The 24,931-nt window shown below is 35.2% G+C and overlaps 1 protein-coding gene and 1 pseudogene across 1 annotated transcript in view; one reads left to right on the forward strand and one right to left on the reverse strand.

Moving 5' to 3' along the window:
- Positions 1-1,236: 1,236 nt before the first annotated feature.
- The window catches only part of NDC80 (NDC80 kinetochore complex component), a 38,231-nt gene continuing 14,536 nt past the window's right edge, over positions 1,237-24,931 (reverse strand). The window contains exons 9-17 of the mRNA XM_045527404.1: positions 24,490-24,596; positions 23,612-23,756; positions 20,406-20,611; positions 15,560-15,712; positions 12,897-12,986; positions 9,794-9,886; positions 7,825-7,955; positions 5,504-5,606; positions 1,237-1,432 (exon numbers count right to left, since the gene is read on the reverse strand). Coding sequence (XP_045383360.1) covers positions 1,295-1,432; positions 5,504-5,606; positions 7,825-7,955; positions 9,794-9,886; positions 12,897-12,986; positions 15,560-15,712; positions 20,406-20,611; positions 23,612-23,756; positions 24,490-24,596 — 1,166 coding nt within the window. The 3' untranslated portion in view covers positions 1,237-1,294. The remainder of the gene's footprint in view (positions 1,433-5,503; positions 5,607-7,824; positions 7,956-9,793; positions 9,887-12,896; positions 12,987-15,559; positions 15,713-20,405; positions 20,612-23,611; positions 23,757-24,489; positions 24,597-24,931) is intronic.
- On the forward strand, positions 21,084-21,995 carry LOC123621572 (annotated as a pseudogene).

The raw sequence follows: 24,931 nt of genomic DNA on the forward strand, positions 1-24,931 counted from the left end.
ATTCCAAATTTTTACAGTACATTGCTTACATTTCTTTTCTTTTTTTTTTTTTTTTGAGACAGAGTCTCACTCTGTTGCCCGGGCTAGAGTGCTGTGGCATCAGCCTAGCTCACAGCAACCTCAGACTCCTGGATTCAAGCAATCCTCCTGCCTCAGCCTCCCAAGTAGCTGGCTAATTTTTTCTATATATTTTCAGTTGTGCAGCTAATTTCTATTTTTTTTTTAGCAGAGATGGAGTCTCATTCTTGCTCAGGCTGGTCTCGAACTCGTGAGCTCAAACGATCCACCCGCCTTGGCCTCCCAGAGTGCTAGGATTACAGGCGTGAGCCACTGTGCCCGGCCTGCTTACATTTCTTTTTACCATATGTTCATCTGACTCACATTTGAGTTGGAATACAGTTGAAAGAATAGAAAGCTAAACCTCACATTCTAACACAACTTCCTCATTATCCTGGGTATTCATTTTTCATGGCTCCTGTGGCTGTACTCAGCATTGTGCTCCAGCCCCGGTAAGTTCCAAAGTGGCTTCTGCATTACTAAGAGGTGAGCCCTGAGGTAAATCAGAACTTCTATAGGAATGAATTCTCATCTCTAAAATGAGGGGATTGAACTATTTTATTAGTTCCTCTGTTTCTCACATTCCATATGCTTCTGCTTCAGAGTAAAGATGGCATGGGGCCAGAAAGAACTTTAACCTCTTGGAAAGCCATCCGGTTCTGGATCAGGAGTGGGTTGGACTGTATGTCCAGAGTCATTAAAAAGTTTTAGTTAGATAGTACCAACCTTTGTATAATTTATACAAGAGGGATCAGCAAACTTTTCTATAAAGGCCTGGATAAGAAATATTTTTGGCTTTGCGGGCCGTATAGTCTCTGTGGCCTACACTCAACTCTGCCATTGCAGAGTGAACCAGTCATAGACAATGTGTAAAGGAGGGGGAGTGGCTGGATTTGGCCTACATGGTATAGGTTGGCAGCATCCCTAATCTGAAGTGCTCCAAAATCTGAAACTTTTTGAGTGCTGACATGACACCACACAAGAGGAAAATTCCACATTTGACCTCATGTAATGGGTTGTAGTCAAAACCTTATTGTGAAAACAAAACAAAACAACAACCAAATCCAAAACATTTCTGGTCCCAAGATACTTAACCTATAGCTGCTAACTTCTAGTTTAGACTGGTTTAGACCTATCTTCTCACCATGTGAAGTTAGTAAGAAATGAGGGAAAAGAAACACACTGTACTGATTCAATTTTATTAACTATGGATACAAAGATAATCAACATTTTATCTTCATTCATCAGAAGCCTTAAGTAGAGCAGCTTTCTTCTTATACTTATCTGCAATATCTCTAATATTTTCCAAGAGATCTTCTGCTTTGCATTCTTCATACTCTCTGTCAACTTTAGCCTCCTGCTCCTCAAGATGTTTCTAGTGACAATTAGCAATTGTTAATGTAAAAACATTAATTTCTTTTAAAGTGCTTCATTGTGAAATTTACAAACACAGTGTAACATTTGTAAGTTAAGAACAGTAATATTCAATGGTAGGCTGTCATAAAAAAAGAATAGGAATAAAAAAAATATTCTTGTATTACCCTGTAGGCCTTTTCCTAATCATACTAATTATATACCCTCTTTTCCTGCCCCAGAGATAACCACTCACTTGTACAGTGTTTTGCTTTTCTTTTTACTTTTATTACACACACATACCCCCCCTACACACCCACAGAGATATGCATCTCTAAATAATATATTGATTTAAAAGTATCCAGTTTTAATCTTCATATTTACTGAATGATATTAAATGACTTTTTATCCAGTATTTTAAGATTCATTCATGTTAATACATATAGCTACAGTTTACTCGGGTACTGCTGTATAGTATTCCAGAATGAATATATCAATATTTACTTATTTTACTCGTAATGAATTTTTGATTGTTCCCAGCTATGGTAGGCTGAATAACAGCCTCCCCAAAGATATCTATGACCTAATGCTGGAAAGGACCCTGTGACTATGTTTTATTACAGGGCAAAAGAAACTTTGCAGATGTGATTAAGGACCTTGAGAAAAGATTATCCTACACTATCCCCAAGTGGGCCCAATGTAATCACAGGGGTCCTTATGATAGAGAATCAACAATGTCGCAATGTCAGAGTTAGAGAGAGAATGTAAGAGCAGAAGCAGAGGGCAGAAAGGAGAGGAGATACTATGCTGCTGGCTTTGAAGATGGTGGAAGGGGCTAAAAGTCATGGACTGTAGGTGGCCCCTAGAAGCTAGAAAAGGCAAGGAAATGGATCCTACCCTAAAGCCTCCAGAAGGACTGCAGTCCAGTGGACTCATTTTAGACTGAATACAGTAAGTAAGATAAAATAAATTTGTGTTGCTTTAAGCCATTATGTTGGTGGTAATTTGTTATAGTAGCAATAGGAAACTAATATACCACATTATTTGTTTTTTTGCTATTTCAAATATTGATACCATAATAAATTCCCACAAACTAGGTAGCTTAAAACAACAGAAATTTATTCTCTTTATAATTCTGGAGGCCAGAAGTCCAAAATCAAAATGTCAGCAGGGCCATGCTCTCTGTGAAGGACCTAGGGAAGAATCCTTCCTTGCCTCTTCCTGGCAATCCTTGGTGCTCCTTAGCATGTAGCTGCTTCACCCCACTCTCTGCCTGTCTTTACGTGGCCTTCTTACGAGGATACCAGTCATTGGATTTAGGGCCTCCCCTAATCCATATGACCTCATTTTACCAATTACATTTGCAAAGACCCTACTTCCAAAGAAGGTCACATTCTGTGACTCTGGATAGACATGAATTTCAAGGGGGGACACTATTTAACCCAGCAAACACCTAGAGTGGAACTGCATATATATATATGTACCTTCAGTTTTATTAGGGATTGCCAAATTATTTTCCAAGATTGTTACATCAATTTAATAACCACTAGCAGTAAATGAGAACTCCCGTTTCTCCATATCTTTGCTGCCATTTTGTATTATCAAACTAATTTTTGCCAATTTCTTAAGTGTGGAATATGGTATATATTTTCATGTTTATTAGCCACCTTGGTTCTCTTGTGAAATTCTCATTCAAGTATTTTTTAAAAATTATTTTTATTGCTATATCTCAGATATACGTATTTTTGGGGACTATTCAAGTCTTCTGTCCACTTTTCTTATTTATTTTTTAGAGGCCATTATATATCTGGATGTTAATCCTTTACGAGCTGCGTCTTAAATATCTTGTACCAGTTTGTAGCTTGTCCTTCCACTGTCTTTTAATGTAGACAAGATCTTAATTTTAATAAAACTGAATTCATAAATAAAATTTCTCTTGTGGTTTGTACTTTTAGTATCTAATTTAAACTCCTTTACAACCCCTGAGGTGTAAAGACAGTCTCTTATAATTCTCCTAAAATTAAAAATTTAGCCTTACATTAATTTCCTAATCTACCTGGAACTGATTTGCATAGAGTTTAAGGTAGGGATACAACTTCATTAATTGAACAATTCATTTTACCCCACTATTCTGAAAAATTGCCCCTCTCACATATCAGTTTCATAGCTATGCTCATGCATCTATTTCTGCACTCTTAATCACAGAGACTAGTCTTTCTGCATCAATACTGCAATGTGCTAGTAATTATAGCTTTATAATAATTTTTGGTATGCCTAAATAGACAAAAAAAAAAAAAAAGTGATTTTGTGTCCCTCAGGGAAGTAGGAGTCTAGAACAGGAGTTAGCAAACTTTTTCTGTAAAGGACCAAAATAGTATAGTAACTATTTTAGTCTTGGCAGTCCAGCTGGTTTTCTGTACAACTGCTCAACCTTGACACTGTGGTATGAAAGCAGCCATAGATAGTACTGAAACAAATGAATTGGCTGTGTTCTAATAAAACTTTATTTACAAAAGCAGGCCGTGGACCCAATTTGGCCCACAGGCTGTAGTTTACTGGCCCCTGGTCTAGAACATCAAGCCACATAAGACCTGTATGGTACTCTAACTGGGAATTGCTCAAATAAGCACTTTGTCCCATAAGAAAAATATACCATCTAAAGATACCATTAGATCTAAACTCGTTTTCTTTAGTCCAACTTCATTACTTGTTGTAAAATTTCTTCGTATTAGGTTTGACTTTCTGTGTTTCTTCTATACTTTATTAGTTAAGCTATTAAACTTTTTTTTACTGGCTAATCATCAATTTTGTATCGTACAAAGCGATCAGTAATTATTTATTGAATTTGGTCTGATCTTCTCAAACACTGAACTGCACAGAAATTAACTAAAAAATAATAGTAATCTACCATTATATTTTCAAATCTAACTTTAAGTGACTAAAACTTTGATAGCTGTGGTTACTTTTCACACAAATCCCTAGCGATAAGTCACTACTGGATTAACACTGAGGACAGACTAATAGCTACAGATAATAGAATGGTAGAAGTACTGAGGACGGTGACAATTGTTTAGTAAGACCCTTTCATTTAACAAAGAAACTGAAGACCAAAAGATGTAAAAGGATATATACAAGCAGACTTTCTCACTCTAAACCATCAATTGTATGCTATGAATGAATTTTTCTCTTATGCATCTAGAATGGAACTATTGTACACCATCCTTGGGAAAATGAGAAAATATTCACTCAGATCATTTTCTGGCCTATGATTCAGATAAACAATACTGGTTGAAAAGGATCAGGCAAGGTTATAGAGCCACTAAATGGGTGAATTAGAAAGTGAGCAGAACCCAGGTTTTCTGATGTAGTGTCGAGATGCCTTTCTTACTTCCTACCACTGAGCAGTAAAGAGCCCTGTCAAGCCTGAAAGCAGCAGTTCAATGTCTTTCAGGAGAGATGACGGGAAGTAGATATCACGTTTTCAATAAATGGAAGCCTTTTCATGTGAGATAATGAATTTTTTTTCTTAAACCATTCTCAACTGGAAATACAGTATCACCTAATAAATTAACCAGGAATTTTATAGTTCATAAATTTATCTTAGCTTTTAAGGGCTCTGTAAAGCAGGTTAGAAGAAGTTTTACTGTTGAACTTTTAAGCTAAGTAAAGAGTGAAGATAAGGTAAATAAGCTTCATGCTTCAGAAATACTTTACTCTTGGTTTACATGAAATTACAGAAAGGAAAAACGCTTGTCATAAGAAACTCATCTTAACCTTAATGAAATCCTAAATGCACTGATGTGTCTTCTGTGTGTAGAACATGGCTGGCACAACATCATTACACATTGTTGATGTATTAAGTATCACTGTATATTGCTTACGCAAACAAAGCAGATTACTTTATAAAATTTACACGTGTTCCCCTGTATCCCCTCGCCACAACACTAGACAGGATTCTTCTGATAAATTTTTAACAGATCATATTTTCAATAGAAAGAAAATTCATCCTTTATTTTCTATAGAAGTAAAGTAGAAATGTATCATAGTTTTAAAAACCTTTCTCAGAATGCAGGAAAGACCATCATACACTTACCTCTACAGACACTACGTGTGTAGCAGCCATCTCTACAAGATGCTGCAAGTTATTTCCCACTTTTCGTCTTTCTTCAGTTGTGGTCTGGACAACTAGTTGGTATCTGTAGAATAAAAACTCTTGTTTAAGTTGTCCAGGAAAAAAACCAATGTATCAGTTCTAGTTAGTTCACTTCCCATTACCATATTCAATAAAACCAAGCTGTGATATACAGGTCTATGTACTGCTTGCTATATGTATAATTCACAGAGGTCCATCGCTCAATCATTAAAACAGAAATAAAAACATTTTCAATGACCCTTTGTAAGCAACAAGATAAAAAAAAACAGCACCCAAACCTCATGATTTAACATATGAAGCTTTAGAACAAATGGTCTTATCTGAGTCTCCAAAGGTACTATACATTCAAATGCTTTCAGGACAAGGCAGAAAATTTGCAAATGGGGGAGTAGAAGTCTTATCTTTAGGCATTCAAATTCAAATTCAAAACAAATAAAACTGCAGGCCAAATAAACCTCAACTGAGTTTTCTGTCCCTAGACTACAAATAAATAAGTTAAGAGGTATGACTTTCTCAAGGCTTGTACTTATAATATTAAAGTAAGAATTTTTCAGTTATTTGAGGGTGACTTAAGACTTAAAAAAAAATGTATATTTTATATAAATGTACGTAGAGCCTATGGATTAACTATTCAGTACCTTGATTTTATATAGGTTGCACAAGAGAATTATATATACAAAGGCAGAATATTTAAAGAAAGGATGCCACTATTTGTAGTTACAGTTATTACATACTGTGGCTAAAATTATTCTTAGGTAAGTTGTAAAAATTATAAGGGAAACTGAGAAGGAAACCCTGACAATGTATAATTTGATTATAAAGGACTTCTGAGAAATATAACAGACTATACAGGCAGTTCTGTTACGTTTGCGTGGAAATGTGTATTTGTTCCAACTGGATTGATTTATCAGGTGGAATCTGAGCATAGCACAAATTTCAAGTTTGCTATGCCAACTTCCTCCTTGAGAAAATACTAGGTGAATGCAGAAGACTGCACCCAGCTGGATCCAGATGCAAAAGAATCCACAAAACACACATAAGCACACACCTCAAACATCCACCAGCTACTCCGTTCACTGCATATGTGATGAGCCACATGCATCCATTTCTGAGGTTCCAATTTTCCATCCCACTTTAGATAACCCTCTTTCCACCTCTTCACAGTAATTCACAAGCTGCAACCTTCTGAATGCCCATTTCCCAAAGCAAACTAGAGGTCTTTTTAAGGTACAGAGTCCAATACTCATTGTAGCATTTAAGTATTTCTTTCTTTCTTTCTTTTTTTTTTTTTTTTTATTTCAGCTCTCCATGGGGGTACAAAAGCTCAGGTTATATACATTGTCCATGTCCTGCTCATCCCCGAGTCAGAGCCTCAAGCGTGTCCATTCTCCAGACAGTGCGCCTGGCACTCACCATGTAGTCATACCTCCATCCCCTCCCCCCACCCACCTCCCTGAGTCAGCACCTTCAAGTATTTCTTAACTATTAAACATGTGTAACATTATGCTAACATTTTTATTAGGTTCTCATCTTTTATTTATATGTGTCACTGATGGAGCTTTATTTTATTTTATTTTAATTTTATTTTTTTAGTGATGAGGTTTCATTACATTGCCTAGGCTGGCCTTGAACACTGGGATTCAAGTGATCCTCCAGCCTCAGCCTCCCAAGTAGCTGGGTTACAGGCACATGCCACCAAGCCTGGCTATTAATGGAGTTTTTGAGTGTTACGTCCCAGTATCAATTTTCCCTTAGGCTCTGTGATTTTCATTGCATGATTTTGCAAAAAAAATTATTAGGAAGGAATATGTTGTGTTATAGTAGGTTGTCCATAATTTTCACTATAATTACATTTTACCATATAACATACATAATTTCTAGGAAATATAACTTAAAAATATAAGAGTTTAGTGGAGTTTATTAAAGCTTAGAGGAATTTTATCAAAATTCACTAAGAAACAGCCAAAGTTATCTGAATTGATTTAAGTGTTTATGTTGTTTTCAGGGATTAGATCCATTTATTAATTAGATCTAAAAATGAACGATTTCTTGGTGAGCAATAATATAATAGTAGCAGAATGTATCTGTTGATAGGGGAAGTATCTCATGTTATAAGCAGTTGTACTTAAGTTCTATTTACTGCTCCCTCCACCCCAAATAGCTCTATACAATAAATTAAAGCAAATAAAAATAGATCTAGTTTTATAGAAATGTTAAATAAGTAATCTGAAAATATATAAATCTTGGCGAGATGAACTTACTCCCGCTGAACAGCATCTAGTTCATTCATAGCTTCACTGAGACCCTCGTTCACAGTACTCTGCAGCAGGTGCTTGTGCTTCTCCAAGGACTCAAGCTCATTGGCACCTTTTTCATCCTCTTCTTCAGCTTCCTATCAGGGTAGAGTCATGGTTACGGTCTTTTGATATTCACATTCTATATATTCTAGGTGGATTTTAAAAATTCATGTAAAGTGTTTTAATAAAATCAGGTTGCATCATTTGTATTCTCAGGGTGCTTACTGCTTTACATGTAAGAGACTTTAAAATGCTCCTTTGGGAATTCTATACTATAAACACAAATGTGACCTTTTTTTAAAATTTGAAAATATTTATTAAAATCTAAAATATATGCAACCTTTAATTCAATGGTTCTGCTTCAGAAATTTATCAAAGAGAAAGATGGAAAATGCATAAAAATATACATATAAGGATATTTACAGCAACATTATTTGTCAGTTGAAAATTTAGGGAAAAAATAAGAGGTTGGCTAAATTATACATATATAAAATAGAAACACAATTGAAGGATAGCTCTCTATATATTCGCATGGAGGGATATCCATGACACACTGTTGAGGAAGGCAAATTATAAAAAACTATGTATTATTTGGTACCATTAAAAAAAAATGTTTGTAGATCTGGAAGACACATTTCTAACTTTAACAATTGTTTCTAGTGATGGGATTACGGTAGATTGTGAGACACTTTTCATCTTCCATTTTATATGTTTCTCTTTTGATTCTCTATTGTTTGTAATGAGCATTTTTTAAGTCTGTAAAAAAAAAACGTAAATACTTATTTCCTTAAAAATATTAAGAAATCATTTTATTCTCAAAGATCCAAAAACTAAATATAATTGTCTGGTTCAGTTTTCAGGAAGCCAAGGTCAACTGGTTAGAGTCTAGAAGGTGAGGTTCTTTAGCTTCTTGGTGAGTTTGAAGTTTTAACCAATGTGACCTTGAAAGAGGCCTGTGTAGGATTCACTCAGTAGTATTTTCAAGTTTGAACTACAAGAAATTTTATGATACTTTGAAAATTTTTCCATGAGCATCAGGGAGGCCTTATGTAGCTCTTTATTTCGCAGATGTATTAACTATGCACAGGCAAAGTAGCCGTAGTTCAATTCTTAGGTTTGTGAAAATGAAGTATCATAAAGTCTTTCATGTAACTGCTTCAAAGGATAAACTCAAGTATTGTCATGGAGGACATATGAAAAAATAAAAATGATTACCAAATGTCTCATATTTCACATGCAGGTCATATTATATGGTATATTTTCTAAAAGTTTCACACTGCTTAAAAAAATGTGTAGGTCCTAAATATAATATAGGCCAAGAGGAAAAGTTTTCAATTCCCAATACCTTGTTGAAAGTAAGAAATAATGGTATAGTTGAAATATTCACATAAATTGTATAATTGGCAATGAAGAGAATCATCTGAATACTTCTCTAAATAAAATGCTGGTCAGGAGGTAGAGTGGAGAATCAATCTTATTATTTTACCCACCTTCTAGATGTCATATCAACGGTCTTTGGAATTTGGCCAGGATAGTCAGTCAGCAGTGATTCTTGACGAGCAATTACATACAAAAGACTTTACTGGGGGGTTCTAGCTTTAGGAGCACATAATACTAAATCTCTCTGAAAAGGTAGGAGAGATCTCTGTTTTGGTCTTGCTAGGGCACTAAATCATATATGCAAGTATAAAATATCAGATAATGGAACAGTAAGTGTTTTTTGGTGAAGTAGCCCTAATGCAGAAAAATGTCCTTTAAAGAACAAAATAAAATAACTCCTTACAATAAACTTTGGAACAGGAACTAAACTAAGACACAAGTTATTAGATATAGATAGCTTAAAGATTCCAGTTTCAGAGTCAGAATATGTGCCTAGTCAATTGATCATGACACAGCTTTGGCAAACATATACAAACCACAGCAAAGTTCTTACCTTAACTTTTTGTTGGTAAAGATCATCCAGCTTTTGAACTTCTTCTTTCAGAGTTCTCACGCTTCTCTTGCTTTCTGTTATCATTGCGTTCAACTTGGGGAATAAAATTTTGGTTGAGAAATCATAACTATACATCAAAGACATTTTAACAAGTTATGGTGTTTTTACATTAACAATCAACCAACTAAAAAATGTTATTTCTTCTAGTCTCTTTGGACTCTGACAGATCATTTGTCCAAAAATTTTATTTGCAAAAGAGAAATTAATTTCAAAGAAATCTTAAAAGAAAGATGTTAATATCTGTTTTTCTACTAGTAGTTGTGGGAGTGCTTTATAAGTTGTCATATATGTTATATAAATATTACATATATTAATATTACTATATTAATTTATTCCTACATATAAGTGGTTTTTGCTCTACAGTTTTGAAGTCTAGCTTTACTTAGACTACATAAACTGTAGCTAGTTATTCAGTTTTCCATCTGTGTGTTCACTTTCTGGAATGTTAGATAATTGTTTATATTAATTTCATTGGATAATGTTTGCTGTTTAGTTATAGTAATGCATTCTGCCAAATAATAATAAAATAACCACATTTAATCTTATTAAAGCTTGAGCTTTAAGATCAGTTGAAACCAAAACTAAAGAAAAAAATTTATTTCTAAAGCTCATTTCCTGTTGGCAAGTGCTGATTCCAGTTTATACCAGCAATTAATACAGAATGTTCTTTAGCTAGGCCAAAAGGAAAATGTTTCCTGCAGGAAACAGAAAATAATAAAAAGTACAAATAGCTAACATCTTTCTTTAAAAGGATGATTCTGCACATATAAGAAATTAAAAAAATAGTTTTTTGGGGAAAAATTTATTTGGTAAAAGACATTGAAATTACTACAACTATTAAAGAAACTTGCATATAATTCTCATTTAATCATCATATATTCTTTCTAAAGGAAGTTCTTTTCCTATTTTACAGGTGAGAATATGGACTGGAAAGAATACTATTAGCTAAGGATTACACAACTAGCCTATGCCCAGAACTCAAAACCAGATGTTCTAACTCAAAGGACTTTCCCTAAATATATGTTATTTCTTAAGTAAATAACAAGTTAAATAAGTTGTTTCATTAAATCCACCTGCCATAAGACCAGCAGACACTCAAGTACGCAGAACTTCCACTAGCTCCTCATGATTGGTCAAAACCATGTCTACTCATCTCTGAGCAACTTCCACATTCCATGTCAGCATTACTAAAGTTGCATTAATTACCTAAACATTTTTTTCTGATTCCAAAAAGACACATTTCCATTGTGGTAAATTATACTTTTCTCTTATCCCATACTCTCGGTAATTCATTAACATGTTGTGCTCTTTGGACTCTGGGCCTTAAGGGGTAGGGTGTATGTGTGTGTGTGTGTGTGTGTGTGAGTGTGAGACGCATGTGTGCCCATGAGCATTCTTCTATGTATCCACTGGCCAACTCCTACTTGTTATTCACAACTCAGCTCAGCTACCACATGGCTCAGAAAAGATTCTGTACTTAGTTAGGTTTATTATGAGACTTCACAGCATGCTGTATTCACACTACAAAAGCGTTATGATAGAAGAAATAGTTTTCATGCTTGTCTTTTCATGCTTGTTGATACTTCTTTCTCTCCAAACTTGTACATTGAGCCATACAATCTTTGGTTTCTACCTTCTTAACATTTCCTAAACCCGTTCTCTTCCCTCTACTATAAGTTAATTTCCTAACATTTTCAGTTGCATTCCCTCTAAGCCACGTTTTCCTATAGCCCAAGGGGTTTTGCAAAAATGAAAATCTGATTAGCACAACTGCATATATGCCAGCCTTTTTCTCTAAATAGAAGTCCCTGCAGGATGTATTTATCTTTAGAACGCTAACGTGGGGCCCAGTCTACAGTAGGCATTTAATAATTTTCCCCCAAGTTTTCCTGCTAATAGCCTTTAAAAAGTTGAAGTCAGTCTGAAAGATATTTCAGTCATGAGGTCCCTATTGTTTGGAATTCACACCTTTTTGAGAGTCTCCAGGTTTAGTGCCCATTCCAACAAAAAAGAGAAATCAAACTGAAGCAGGCTAAAGGAAGACTTCACCTCAAAAAATTGTCTACCCAGGGAGCCGTCCTAGTTCATCATCTTTCCATAGATATTTGAGAAGCCCCAAATTACAGTAACAGGAGTATGGTGAAACTCCTTATTTATCTAATGTTACGAATTTTTCTATTTTTCTGAGGAATGGAAAAATTCTTTCTAATACAAAGTAAGTGTTAATAGAATTTAACATTAAAAAAATGTCTTTCTGTGGGTTACTAGCACAGTTACTTGTGAAAGGCCATAGGTTTTGTTTCCAGATGAGAAAAAATAAACAAGCTCCTATTCTGAGAAAAGATAGGATTTCATTTTTTATCTTGAAGTCTGTTAGCCAGATCACACTAGTTCTTGAAGAGTTGAATTAACAAGGGGTTTCCTTTAATTGTTTGGTGTCCTATAAACAATATCCTTTGTGTGTGCGTTTGAGAAGTAGCTTAACTTTTTTAATCAACTAACAATGTTTAAAGGTTACTGAATACGATATAGGTGATATTATGTTTTAAGGATCTCAGAAGTAGGAACTATATAAAATTTATTTTTAGTAATAAGACTTCGATAGGCATTTGAGTTCTCCTGAAATTCCATGATCCAGAATGAAAAGCTTGGTAAAAAGAAACCTCTTACTTTATCATAGCTAGTTAGCCTCTAACCCCAAATAATACATGCCTACCTATAAGGTAGCCACCGCAAATCTTTTAGTATAAAAAGGAATATTAAACTATCTCAAGTTAAAGAGGTAATTCTCTATTGAAAAAAAAAAAGCAAAATTTACTTAGTTTCATATCACTTCATCATAAGTGATATGTAAAACCTAAGATGTTTAAATTACTTAACAACTTACTTCAAATATTTCTGTCAAGGATATACCCAACTTTCATTTTTCTATAATTTTATTAAAAAATTAATTCCTTAGCAATCAGAAACCACAAATCACATTTAATACTAGGTTTTAAAAATCTTATTTTTGCTTTTAATGACTGTGTGTTTCATTACTTACTTGTTCTAAAGTATCCTCCAAACCCATTTTTTTGTTTAGAGCTTTATTAATTTCTTCTTCGGTTTCGTTCAGCAGTTCCTTCAGAGGTACCTATAAAATACATAGGAATGTGGGTGATACATGGCATGTAATTGCAAAACACCTCCCCTGATATGTCTACACACTGCATAGGAGGAGCCACATTTGGAGAAAAAAGTGAAGCCAGGACATTTTAAATCTAATATATTATCAACATGAAAACAAAACTAATTTTTAATCAAATTTCTATAGCTGTAGAATATAACCTGCTTTTGGTTTGAAATAGTAGCAGAATCTAAGATTTGCTCATCTATTCTGGAAAGTCATCGATATTATTTAAACATTTTTATAAGTACCCTTAGTTTACTGTAGTGCCTTTTTGAGAACAATTTCTATGTAGGTTGTATTTTTATGCTATGTTCTCCATCAATTTCTTTTTTAATTTTTTTAATTTTTCTTAGAAAAATGCACCTATGCTTGGAATTTTCTCTTAATTCTTTTCAACTGTTTAGTATTATAATTCTCTGCTTGTATTTCTTATGTTTATCTTCTGTTCTACTGATTTTATTTTAACATAGTGCTTCATTGCTCGTCATTATTTTTTTTTAATGGAGATAAAATTCACACTTTAAAATGGTTAAAAAGAAATAGGTTAAAATGAATTTACCATACAATTAAACATAAAACATAAAATTTAACATAAAACTAAAGTGTGTAATTCAGTGGCATTTAGTACATTCACAATGTGTGTAACCACCACCTCTAGTTCCAAAATATTTCATCACTCGAAAAGAAAATCCCAGTCGCCATTATGTTTTAATTAGGTCTTTTGAAGTTATTGCTGAGTTTTAATTCCTGTTCGCTCCTTTTTGAAAGATGCAATAGCCTCTTCAGTCTCTTTACGAACTTTTCACCAAATGCTACTTATAACACTGGGCTTTGTACCTTATTGATGCTATTTCCATTTTATTGTTCTATTATGATGTAAAACTTTTCCCAGAGATCAAAGTAAAATTTCTCCTTCTCTGAGTATGAGTTCTTTTTGCATTGAGTAATCTTTTCTACAGCAATTTGATTCATATAACTATTTTCTTGTACCAGCCATGTCAAACTATTCAACACAGTGGTGAGCTAACTCCATCTGCCTGCCCATCTATAACCTGTTGATAGATCAATGGAGCTATCTATTTACCTAGCCACCTACTGGCTTGAGAAATAAACCAAATAAGTGAATAAATGTTTACTGGATGTGTTTTCTTCCTATTGAAAATAAGCCTAACTTGATTTAATCAATGCCTGTCCACCAATAAACTGTAATCTCTGGGAAAGTAGGAATGTATCTTTCTGGGTATTTTATCTCAAGCACCTAGCTGGTCTGTAACATAATATGCACCTAATAAGTATTTGTTGAATGAATAATTCTCAAGGGAAAAAATGTACAGCTTTGACTTTAATCAACATTCTTCTATTCAAAAACTAAGTATCTTGAAAACTGGCATTGTTGGGGGCAACCCAAATACTAAAATCTGTAAATAACTGAGAAGATGCAATAGAGCTATTTAAAAATTTTCTTATCAAAACCTCCTCCTTCGTCATATTTCAAAATTAGGCATCAAGTTCTCATGGTTGACTGCTGGTGTTCCTTATTGCTCTACTATATTTTATGCCTTTATGTGTATCCTTGTGCCTGGGACTCTTTCTACAGACCATCCCCATAAATATCTCCTCTTCTGAGATTTCATTCCAGGGTTACCATCTCTGGAGTCTCTTTTGCTACATGGGAAGAATCAACCTTGTTCCTATACCTTGTAAACACTTCTAATAAAACACGTATAGAGCATTTATTTATGTCTTTCTCCTCTGAGGGGAACAGTAGCAACTTGAGAGCAAGGGTTAGGTCCTTTTTGTCTTTTATATTCCTGGTGCCTATTTTATATGTAATCAAATTTTTAACTGGCTATTTGGCTAAAGTAGGTAGAGAGGAAGAAAAAGCTTTATCATTTGAAGAGTTAGGTATAGAACTGTGGTCCCTAACCTCCAAGCTGTGGACCAGTGGCGGTCTGTGGCCTGTTGCAGGGCAGGAAGCCAGTGGGAGGTGGGCAGCGGGCAGCGGGCTAGCGAGGCTTCATCTGTGTTTGCAGCTGCCCTCCATCGCTAGCCTGTCACTGCATGGGCTCTACCTCCTGTCAGATCAGCAGGTGCATTTTATTCTCACAGGAGCCAGAACCCTACTGTGGGCTGCACATGCTGCGAGGGATCTAGGTTGGGTGCTCCTTGTGAGAGATTGGTGCCTGATGATCTGGGGTGGAGCTGGGGTGGTCATGCTGGCGCTGGGGAGCGGCTGCAAGTGCAGATTGTCACTGGCAGAGACAGTTGACTGTACAATGAATGTGGTGCGCTTGGGTCATGCAGGGACCATCTCCCCCCCACACCTCCCTACCATCTGTGCAAAGATTATCTTCCATAAAGCTGGTCCCTGGTGTCAAAAAGGTTGGGGACCACTGTTAGAAGATTTATACTACCAAGAAGAAAGAAGAGAGATTTTCAGTGTTTTATATCTTTGTTTAGTCCTGGGTTATGAACATGCTGAAGTTATGTATCAATCATATAATATAAAAACTTTCAAAGTAGTCATGATTACTTACATACACTTGAGCCCTGTATTTGACAAGACAGTTGGCACCAGCCTCAGGATTAAACTTAATTTCAAAGTCATAACCTTTGGAATTCTCAGCACCTTTAGGGATAAGTTTTAATTTTCTAGCCAATTTGTGATACTCTGCTAACTGTGTTTCAATCTGTAAGAAGAGAACACAAAAAGAAACATTAAAGCAGCCCCATTCCATATGGTTTTCAACTGGCATTTTTGCAACTTTATGCAATATATATTTCATTTATTTTTAGTGGTTTAGTAATTCAGCACTTTTTTGTAGTAAGTAGCAGTTTTAACCTACACAAAGGGCTGGGCGCAGTGGGTCATACCTACAATCCCAGCACTTTGGGAGGCCATGGTGGGAGGATTACTTGAGGCCAAGAGTTAGAGACCACCCTGGGCAACATAGTGAGACCTTGTATCTACAAAAAATAAAAAATTAGCTGGGTATGGTGGCATGTGCCTGTAAGTCCTAACTTCTTGGGAGGCCGAGGCAAGAGGACTGTTTGAGCCCAGGAATTCAAGGCTGCAGTGAGCTATGATTGCACCACTACACTCTAGCCTGGGTGATAGAGCAAGACCTGGTCTCAAAAACAAAACAAACAAACAAAACCCCAGCCCCAAACACAAAGAATGAAAGGTTTTAGTCACACTTAATTTATAGAATAATTAAGACTATAATTGATTGGTGAGTAATATACTACGGTTCTTCCACTTACCTGACAAATAGTAGGGAATAACAGTTCATATTTAGGTATTAACTGAAATTTACTTTTTAAAGTACTAGATAAAGAAATTATGAAAGAAAACATTTAACCTTAGTTTTGTCAATGTACAAATTAAACATTTCATTTATCTAAAATAAGTGAAATGTAATCATTTAAGTCTGAAAATGTTATTTTAACTATATTGATAAAATATTTTACTAACATATTTTTTTCCTTCCTTCATGGCTCTGTTCAAATTATGTCATCAGAAAGGCTTTCCCTCTATTTTTCAATGCTTACTTTGTTTTATTTTTCTTCATAGCACTCATCACTACCTGACATATATTTGTTCACTTCCACTACTTGAACATAAGCTCCATCAAAGTAGCTGTACCCTCAGCACCTAGAACAGTGCTTGGCATATAGTAAACTTATTATAATATTTGATTGAATAAATGAATTTGCAGAGTCCAGGCAACTTGCTTTTACCCTGCTTCTTCCATTTTACTACTAATAGGTACTTAGTTTCTCATTATTATTACCCATCCATAAAAGTAAATAATTTGAATGAAGGAATGCAATGGTAAGAACACACATAGGACCTTACTTAAATAATCTGCAATATCCAAAAATGCATTAGATCTCAAAAGCAATTATATCAAATTAAAAATTCTTCTACTAATGAATCAGGAAATCATTTCAATTACTATATTATAATATAGCAGCTCTCTAGAGACTACTAAGGTATGTAGGTCTGTTAGTCCTTATGTTAATACTAAATGGTTCTAGAAGTAGTTTCTTCTGTTTTTTTACTGTGTTTTTTTTAATCTAATGAAAACAGCTTTCACAAGGCCATGTACTTTATCATGCCTAACTGCAGGAGAGCAACTATGTGACACGTATTTCTCTACTTTCTCCTCATGATCAATTCAGACAGAGAAAACTTACCACACGCTTTCCTGATAAATCTAGATGCAGTCTCAATGTCTATCTCAACAAAGAGCTCCAGAAGGCTACGACCAATCAGAGTTGGCATGTGGAATAAAAATTAGCCCCGAAAAAAAGACAAAGGATGCAATGTTTATGTTGCTCCTTTGCATCCTGCCCCCATCCTTTAATATCCCTTGTACCTAAGTCTCAGGTACCCAGTACTCTGAGGCTTTCTTTGCACTGTCCACAGCCCTACGCTGGCCCATCACCAGGCCACTGCTTACCTAATTCCCAGATTTTTCCCCTTTTTTTTGGCCTGGTCTTCCAAATCAAAATTGTTATTTGTTTTAGTACAGCTCATTTTAGTTAGTTAAATGCAGAGTTCACCAGTCTAGAGATTCATAACTTTCTCTTTCTCACAGTTTGAGAGATAATGAAGAACATTCATTAACATCCATTGAACTAACTCATTTCAGATTCACTGATCTAGCTTAATCACACTTCATTTTATAAATAGGTAAACTAAGGCTACGAAAAGCTTGATGACATGGTGAGGTCACATAAGTGGGTAGTGGCAAATCCAGGGCTAAACCCAGATTTACCACATTCTATGCTCAAAGACTCTGGGCTCATCTCCATAGGCTATTTCTTATAAATGTACATTTTTCTCTTTGATACACGAGGACAGAGATTACCTAGAAGGTCAGCAGGATGAAGGAATACAGAGGGCTAAAGTACGTTTTTTGTATGGTGAAACAGACTCAAGAAAGGAGATACTGCTAACTGCTCATCCTAAACTGTCCATGCTATGTTAAGAATTACATAGGTAGGTATGTACGAGGGCTGTCCAGAAAGTATCCAGCCAGGTAACTGTTCCTGTTGTATTAACAACGGCTAGACACTTTCTGGATAGCCTTGCGAAAAACAGACTTTTAATAATGCAAAACAGTTAAAACCTGACTGATTAAGAAACTATAGTACTTTGCATTATACCTATAATGTGATCAGAATAAAAAACTAGTATTGGCCCGTTGGGCAAATAAAATTGATTGAACAACTTTTTTCATTTCAACAATGGTGATAAGTATATGTAATCAATACTGTACTAAGGAAAGTGCTGGAAATAATTGTATTAAAAAAACCATTATTTTGGGAGCAAAAGTTAGAGACTAGATTATTCTCAGTGAGGTTTAAATTTTAGAGTTACCCTTATCAATAAATATTCCAATTGAAAATACAAGGGTAAAAAAACTTCAAACTAAAATTTAAGTTTGACACTCTCTGGTCTCTATTTTTCTCCATTAAAAAAAAAAATGTCTTTTAAGCACATGCTTTCTTTCCCTTTCTTAAAAAAGATCACTGTGGAACTATTCAATAGGAAAAAAATATCCCTAGACAACCTGCTAAATTATTATGTTGTTTTAGAATACATTAGTGTTACGTACATGATTATACTGAATTACTAAGAAAAAGTTCATTTACAAGAGTATATAGGTCAGGCGCGGTGGCTCATGCCTGTAATTCTAGCACTTTGGGAGGCCGAGGCGGGAGGATTGCTCGAGGTCAGGAGTTCGGGACCAGCCTGAGCAAGAGCGAGACCACGTCTCTACTAAAAAATAGAAAGAAAGTAACTGGACAACTAAAAACATATAGAAAACATTAGCCGGGCATGGTTGCGCATGCCTGTAGTACCAGCTACTCTTGAGGCTGAGGCAGTAGGATTGCTTGAGCCCAGGAGTTTGAGGTTGCTGTGAGCTAGCCTGATGCCACAGCACTCTAGCCTGGGCAACAGAGTGAGACTCTGTCTCAAAAAAAAAAAAAAAAAAAAGAGTAAATAGTGTATGATATGGCAGGAGTACAGAGCATTTATAAAAGATTACCTACAAAAATAAGGGTAAATTTTATCTAGAAATTCATATGGTCAGAAAGTCCTTTTTATTAACAATGTTGGCTAAATTGTTAATGTACTACTGGTAAAATTAAAGTTAACTTTAATAATCTGCTTCTTTTATGCTGAGGCTCAAACCCATATATACAATAGACTATGGTATTTTCACTTGGACATGGTTATTAGCCATGGATAACACATCCATCTCCATTCTTGACTGACAATTTCTTCCTTCTCCTCTATTCCCAAAAGAATGGCACTACTGTCCAGTTTACCTAAGCCAGACAGAGCAACTGCTTCCCTTCTCTTTCATCAAGTCTTATTCACTCTACCTCCTAAGGGGTGAGAATCTATCCACTTCTTTGAATCCTCACTATTTAAATTCAGCTTGTAATTTCTCACTAGATTACTGCCACACATTTTCATATTACCAAAAATAAGATCTTTCTAAAATGTCATCACACTTGTTTAAAAATGTTAAGATCTTCTTAGAGCTCTCAGGATAAAGCCCAAACTTTTAAACATGAAAAGAGCTGTCACCCTCTGTGAAGTCGTCACCTCTCTAAGCTTACTTCTTGAGTCTCATCTCTCACTACGTCTCCCTTGCTATGAAGCTCCAGCCATAAGAAAAGCTTACTCATCAGACCGTTTTCTTTCTGAACCTTCCCACATACTCCTTCTTTTGCTAACCCTCCTACCTTTGCCATGCTAACCCTTCCTTGTACTTCCCAGTTCAGTTCCGGTGTTTTCTCTTTAAGAAAGCTTTTTCTCATCTCCCCACAACATGTACACTAAATCTGGGTTAGGTATACTATATTTCCTCAGTACCCTGTGCAAACACCCATCTGTTAGAGGTCTGATCTCATGGTAGAAAATATAAACTAGGAGGGAAGTTTCTTGAGGGGAAAGTTTATGTCTTTTTATCTTTATTTCTGCTATGCCCAGCATGGTAAGTGACACTCACCAAATGTTAAATAAATGAGTAGTGAATAGGTAAATGAAGGACTCATTTCCTCCTCTACAGAATAAGAGGGATGGAATATATGAAAATTATTTTCATGGCCTTAGAGACTATTTTTGCTTATTTCTTGGTTCACTGTTTTAAAACTTATAGGTTACCTTAAATCTGACTGAGAGAAATTGGGGTGTAACTAAATTGACATAAAGGGATAAGTGTTTTATTAAAATGTCAGTGCTAAAAAATTTTACTCCTTTAGCTGATTTGTTCTAACCACTGAATTCCTCTTAATTGGGACAGACCTTTACAAAGGTCAGCTATGGTGAGTTGCCACATGGGAAATGGTATGACATACCGCCTCTTTGCCTCTGGCGTATTTTAGTTCCTCATTCCACAACTTCTGTTGTTCAGCCTCCAGGTCCTTGGTTAATTTATTAATAGTCTGTTGCAATTCATTTCTTTCATGATTTATTCTCTCAATGTCTGCAACTGAGTACTTCTGGTTATCAATAATATTCTGTAGTCGAGTGTTCTCCTGTTTTATTGCTTCATATTCTAGCTCTGCATTAGGAAAAAAAAAACACACATTTTTTTTTCCTTTTTAGAGATGGGATCTGGAAATACACAAATTTTTAAAGTTTTTAAAATTTCCACAAAGAAACAGATGACATTATTTAATACAGCTATCTAAATTTCCAAGTTATATACATATATTTTCTTTCTTTTTTTGGATAATTCTGTTTGATTCTACTTTGTTAATAACATTCTTGAAGATGATTACAATTAAAGTTTTATGTTACAATCTTATTTCCCTACTGGCTTGCTATGGTTTTCAGAAACTGCTATATGAAAAAAATGTGGCCCCACACACAATGATTACAATTAAGAGTCCTGGGGCTATGTGCTCAGCCGCACCCTGAGTGGGGCCCAGCCAAGGAGCCAAGCGACATTCTAGGCTGCTGGACATCATTGGTCAGTGCCAGGGCTGGGCTGAGGCACTGTGGTACCATGAGGCGCTGATATTTAAGAGACTATGGTGTTTAAAACCCACAATGTTAAAAAACAGAACTTTAGTAATAACATTGAGGATCACTCATTGTTCTTCCTAGAAAAAGGATTTCTGATTTCACTAATAAGAACATGAAGAAGGTTAAGAAATCTTTAAAACAGTTGGATGACAACATAAATAGAATAGTTAGACAAGCCGTGAAAAGCCCAGATAAACTACATAAGATGATCTGTCACAGAAAGGAAGTTCCTCATCCTTTTCTAAATCCCTGTTACAGAAAAAAAAACAGTCGCTTAGAGGTGGGGGCTGTGACATGGCAAATAAAGAAAATGATCAGGCTTGTGCAGGCCACCTTCCTGAAAAATTATGCCATAGTGGTTGAGTTGACCATATTTGGTTAACTCCTGTGATTTTATTCACAGACATACAGCCAATTATCAAAATATAGTGGGTTTTTTCCTGAGGTTTCTCGGGACCATGAAACAATGGCCCAAGTTTTTGTTCAGGAATTTGAGATTGAATGTGGCTTTACCTTTCTGAAGAAAGAGAAGTATAAGTGAACTTGCAGCTTATTTGGTGAGGATAGAAGATCTTGGAGTTGTGGTAGATCGACTTCCTGTGCTCACCAATAATTTACAGAAAGAAAAACAATGTATCTCACTTGGCTGCTGTGTAGACTTGTTGCCTCTAGTAAAGTCACTACTTAAAAGCAAATTTGGAGAATAATGCAATCATTGGATTAAACTGGCTTCAAGTAGTTATAAAAAGTTGTTAGAACTATCATTCAAAATAGAAATTACAAATGATGGAAATATTCAGATTTTAAAACAATAATTAAATGGATTGTGGGAACAGGAAAGCCATCTTACTTTGGTTTCAGGATACACTGATAATATAGCTAAGGACATAGATGCTTATTTATTACAGTTGCATTGAGAGATTTTATCTACTGAAGAGCATTTGGTTATTCAAAACATCCCTGGACTAAATGATTTACAAAAAAAAGGTCTCATCTGAGAACTGTAGAAGAAATCAAAACCATTTTTTCCTTTTAAAAAGCTGCATAATGAAATCACTAATAAAACCCTAACAATCTACTTCACGTTGAAGTGGAAAAATATCTAAAAGGAGTAGCTTCAGCTTCAATGAGGTGAAAGTACACTAGGAAGATTGTTTGCCTTTGCTGCATTTGGGATTTATATGTTATTTGGTAACATTGTTTAAGAACCACTGGGTCTTAATGCAGTTTTGCCTAAGAATATAATTTATCGTATGTGAAAAAATAAAACAGGACTTATGGTTGGCACAGTGGCTCACGCCTGTAATCCTAGCACTCTGGGAGGCCGAGGCAGGCGGATTGTTTGAGCTCAGGAGTTTGAGACCAGCCTGGGCAAGAGCGAGACCCCGTCTCTACTAACAATAGAAAGAAATGAGCTGGACAACTAAAAATATATAGAAAAAATTAGCTGGGCATGGTGGCACATGCCTGTAGTTACAGCTACTCAGGAGGCTGAGGCAGTAGGATCACTTGAGCCCAGGAGTTTGAGGTTGCTGTGAGCTAGGCTGATGCCACAGCACTCTAGCCCAGGTAACAGAGACTGTCTCAAAAACAAAAACAAAAAAAACAGGACTTATTACTAGGAACCACAAAGACCCATCATCATTAACTTTTTCAAGATTTTGTTTTATAAAAAAAACTTAAACATGTGCAACTATTTTCTTATGCCAAAAAGAACAAAAGTTTAAAACTTAAAAAAAAAAAGGAAACTTTACATTTAAGAGGGACAGTCTGTCTCTGTTAATGTTCAGGTCAAATGCTTTTAATACTCCTGCATGATTCTTTGTAATAATTCAGAAAAACCGCAAGTTTTTTTCCCCCCAAACATAAGAACATGTATAATAAAATACATTAGAGTTTATTCATATTTTACTGACATTTTCAGTGATAACCACACTAGTTAGGTTCTTGCTTTGTCTGGTCTATTTACCAACAGTGTTTTCCAACCTCTTGTGCCTCATGGCTTACATAGAACATGACAGCATTTTTACAGAAGCTGGGATGAATGGATGAGGATGACCAAAGGTGCCAAGAGAATCATCTTGAGGGCTGAGAGGATCAATATCTTGACTTTGTTATAACCTATTTGAGCACAATAATTGGGAACCTTCACATCTGAGCTTAAAATAAATTAATCGTTGGTTTAAGTAAAACATTGTTCTTGGCCACGAATGGCTTTAATAATCAAGAAAGTTAAAATATTCATATAATAAAAACATCTTAGGTTAACAGTTATCAAATCAGTGTCTCAAACTAAATCATTGTGGAATGGCAAATGATTTGCTGAAGTATTTCTCTCTCATCCACTTTGTTTGCAACTATCAGAAAAGAATTCTTACAACGAGTAGGCACTGAAAACTTAGTAGCCTGCTATGGACATTTACCATAGAAGAAAAAAAAGATACAGATAACAAATTGGTTTTTATATGTGACAAATCCCACACAGGTCCACATCCCAGTCTGAATGACCTCTTTTAGCATTAACTGTGCTTACCTATTCTAGCAATTTCTTCATTGAGACCATTCAATTTCTGGTCAAGAATGGCTGAATGAGACTCCAAATTGCTCATGTATGCCTGATATTTTTGAACATCTCCTTGCAAGGATGCTTTCAGTTTTCTTAATGACTCTAGACGATTCTTTAAGAGAAAAGAATATTAAATTAGTTATTCTCATTAATAACCATTCCATACTTTAAAGTAAAGCAGTTATTACTTAAATTTATCTTAGAGAGAGGTAAATTTGAGTTTTCTTTTCACTTTTAGAGGGAGTCAAAAGAACTAAAAGGGGACTATACTATTATTACTTAATTAAGAAGATGGACTTTTCAAGAAGTCAGTTTGGGATAGAAAAATCCAAGGGCCAGGGTCAAAAAGCACAAACATTTTAAATCTGGCATTTTACAGAACAGTCTGGGTGCTTCACTAATAATACACAAAATAAAATTAGATATCTATATATTAACATTTAGCCTTTAGAAAACCCTTAGGATACAATATATTATAGAAATCTACTACTTCCATTCCTTTTTCACTAACTCCAAAACTCAGGGCCTCTTGTGAGTAGTGCTCCCTGGAGGTATGTAACATGGGGACCTTGTTCAAAAGATACTTTTGGTCTTATGTAATTAGGTAAGAATCTTTCATCATATTCTGGGCACCATTAGTCTAAGACTGATAGAACACAAGGGACAATAAAGCTCCAAAGATACCAAACATGTTTTCATTGGGAGTTCTATCCTATGTGAAAATTTAACTTTTAAGAAGCTTACTTTGTGAACCTATTTTTAAAAAATTTTGATAAGGAAGCTAGTATCCTCTAAGGAGACACAAGAGTCTAAAAGAGCTTAAGTGTATAAACATATTTACTAACCGGTTCTTTTTCTCTTTCTTGTTCCAATCTTGCAATCTGTTCATTCAATGCTTTGTTTCTTGCTTCTAATGATTCCAGCTTGGAAGCATCTACATTAAATAAATCCTCTGGAGACAAAACCCAAAAACTTGGTAAGATCTTAAATCTGCTTAAAGCATTCTTCCCTAGGTTTTCACCATTGCTCACTCCTTCGCTTTCTTCTGGTCTCTGCTCAAAACACTATTAGTGAAGCACGTTCTATCCTTTATAAAATAGCATACCCTTCCCGTTACTCCACTGCACTTTCTATTCCCCTTGCACTGCTTAAGTTTTCTCCATAGCACTTGTCATCATTTGACTTCTAAATTGCTCATTTCATTATTTTTCCTTTCTACTAAAATGTAAGTTCATAAGAGCAGGGATTTTTAATCTCTTATTCATTATTGTATCCTCAGTGCCTAAA

Source organism: Lemur catta, chromosome 16, assembly GCF_020740605.2.
Source record: "Lemur catta isolate mLemCat1 chromosome 16, mLemCat1.pri, whole genome shotgun sequence".
In the NCBI taxonomy this organism is placed as follows: domain Eukaryota; kingdom Metazoa; phylum Chordata; class Mammalia; order Primates; family Lemuridae; genus Lemur; species Lemur catta.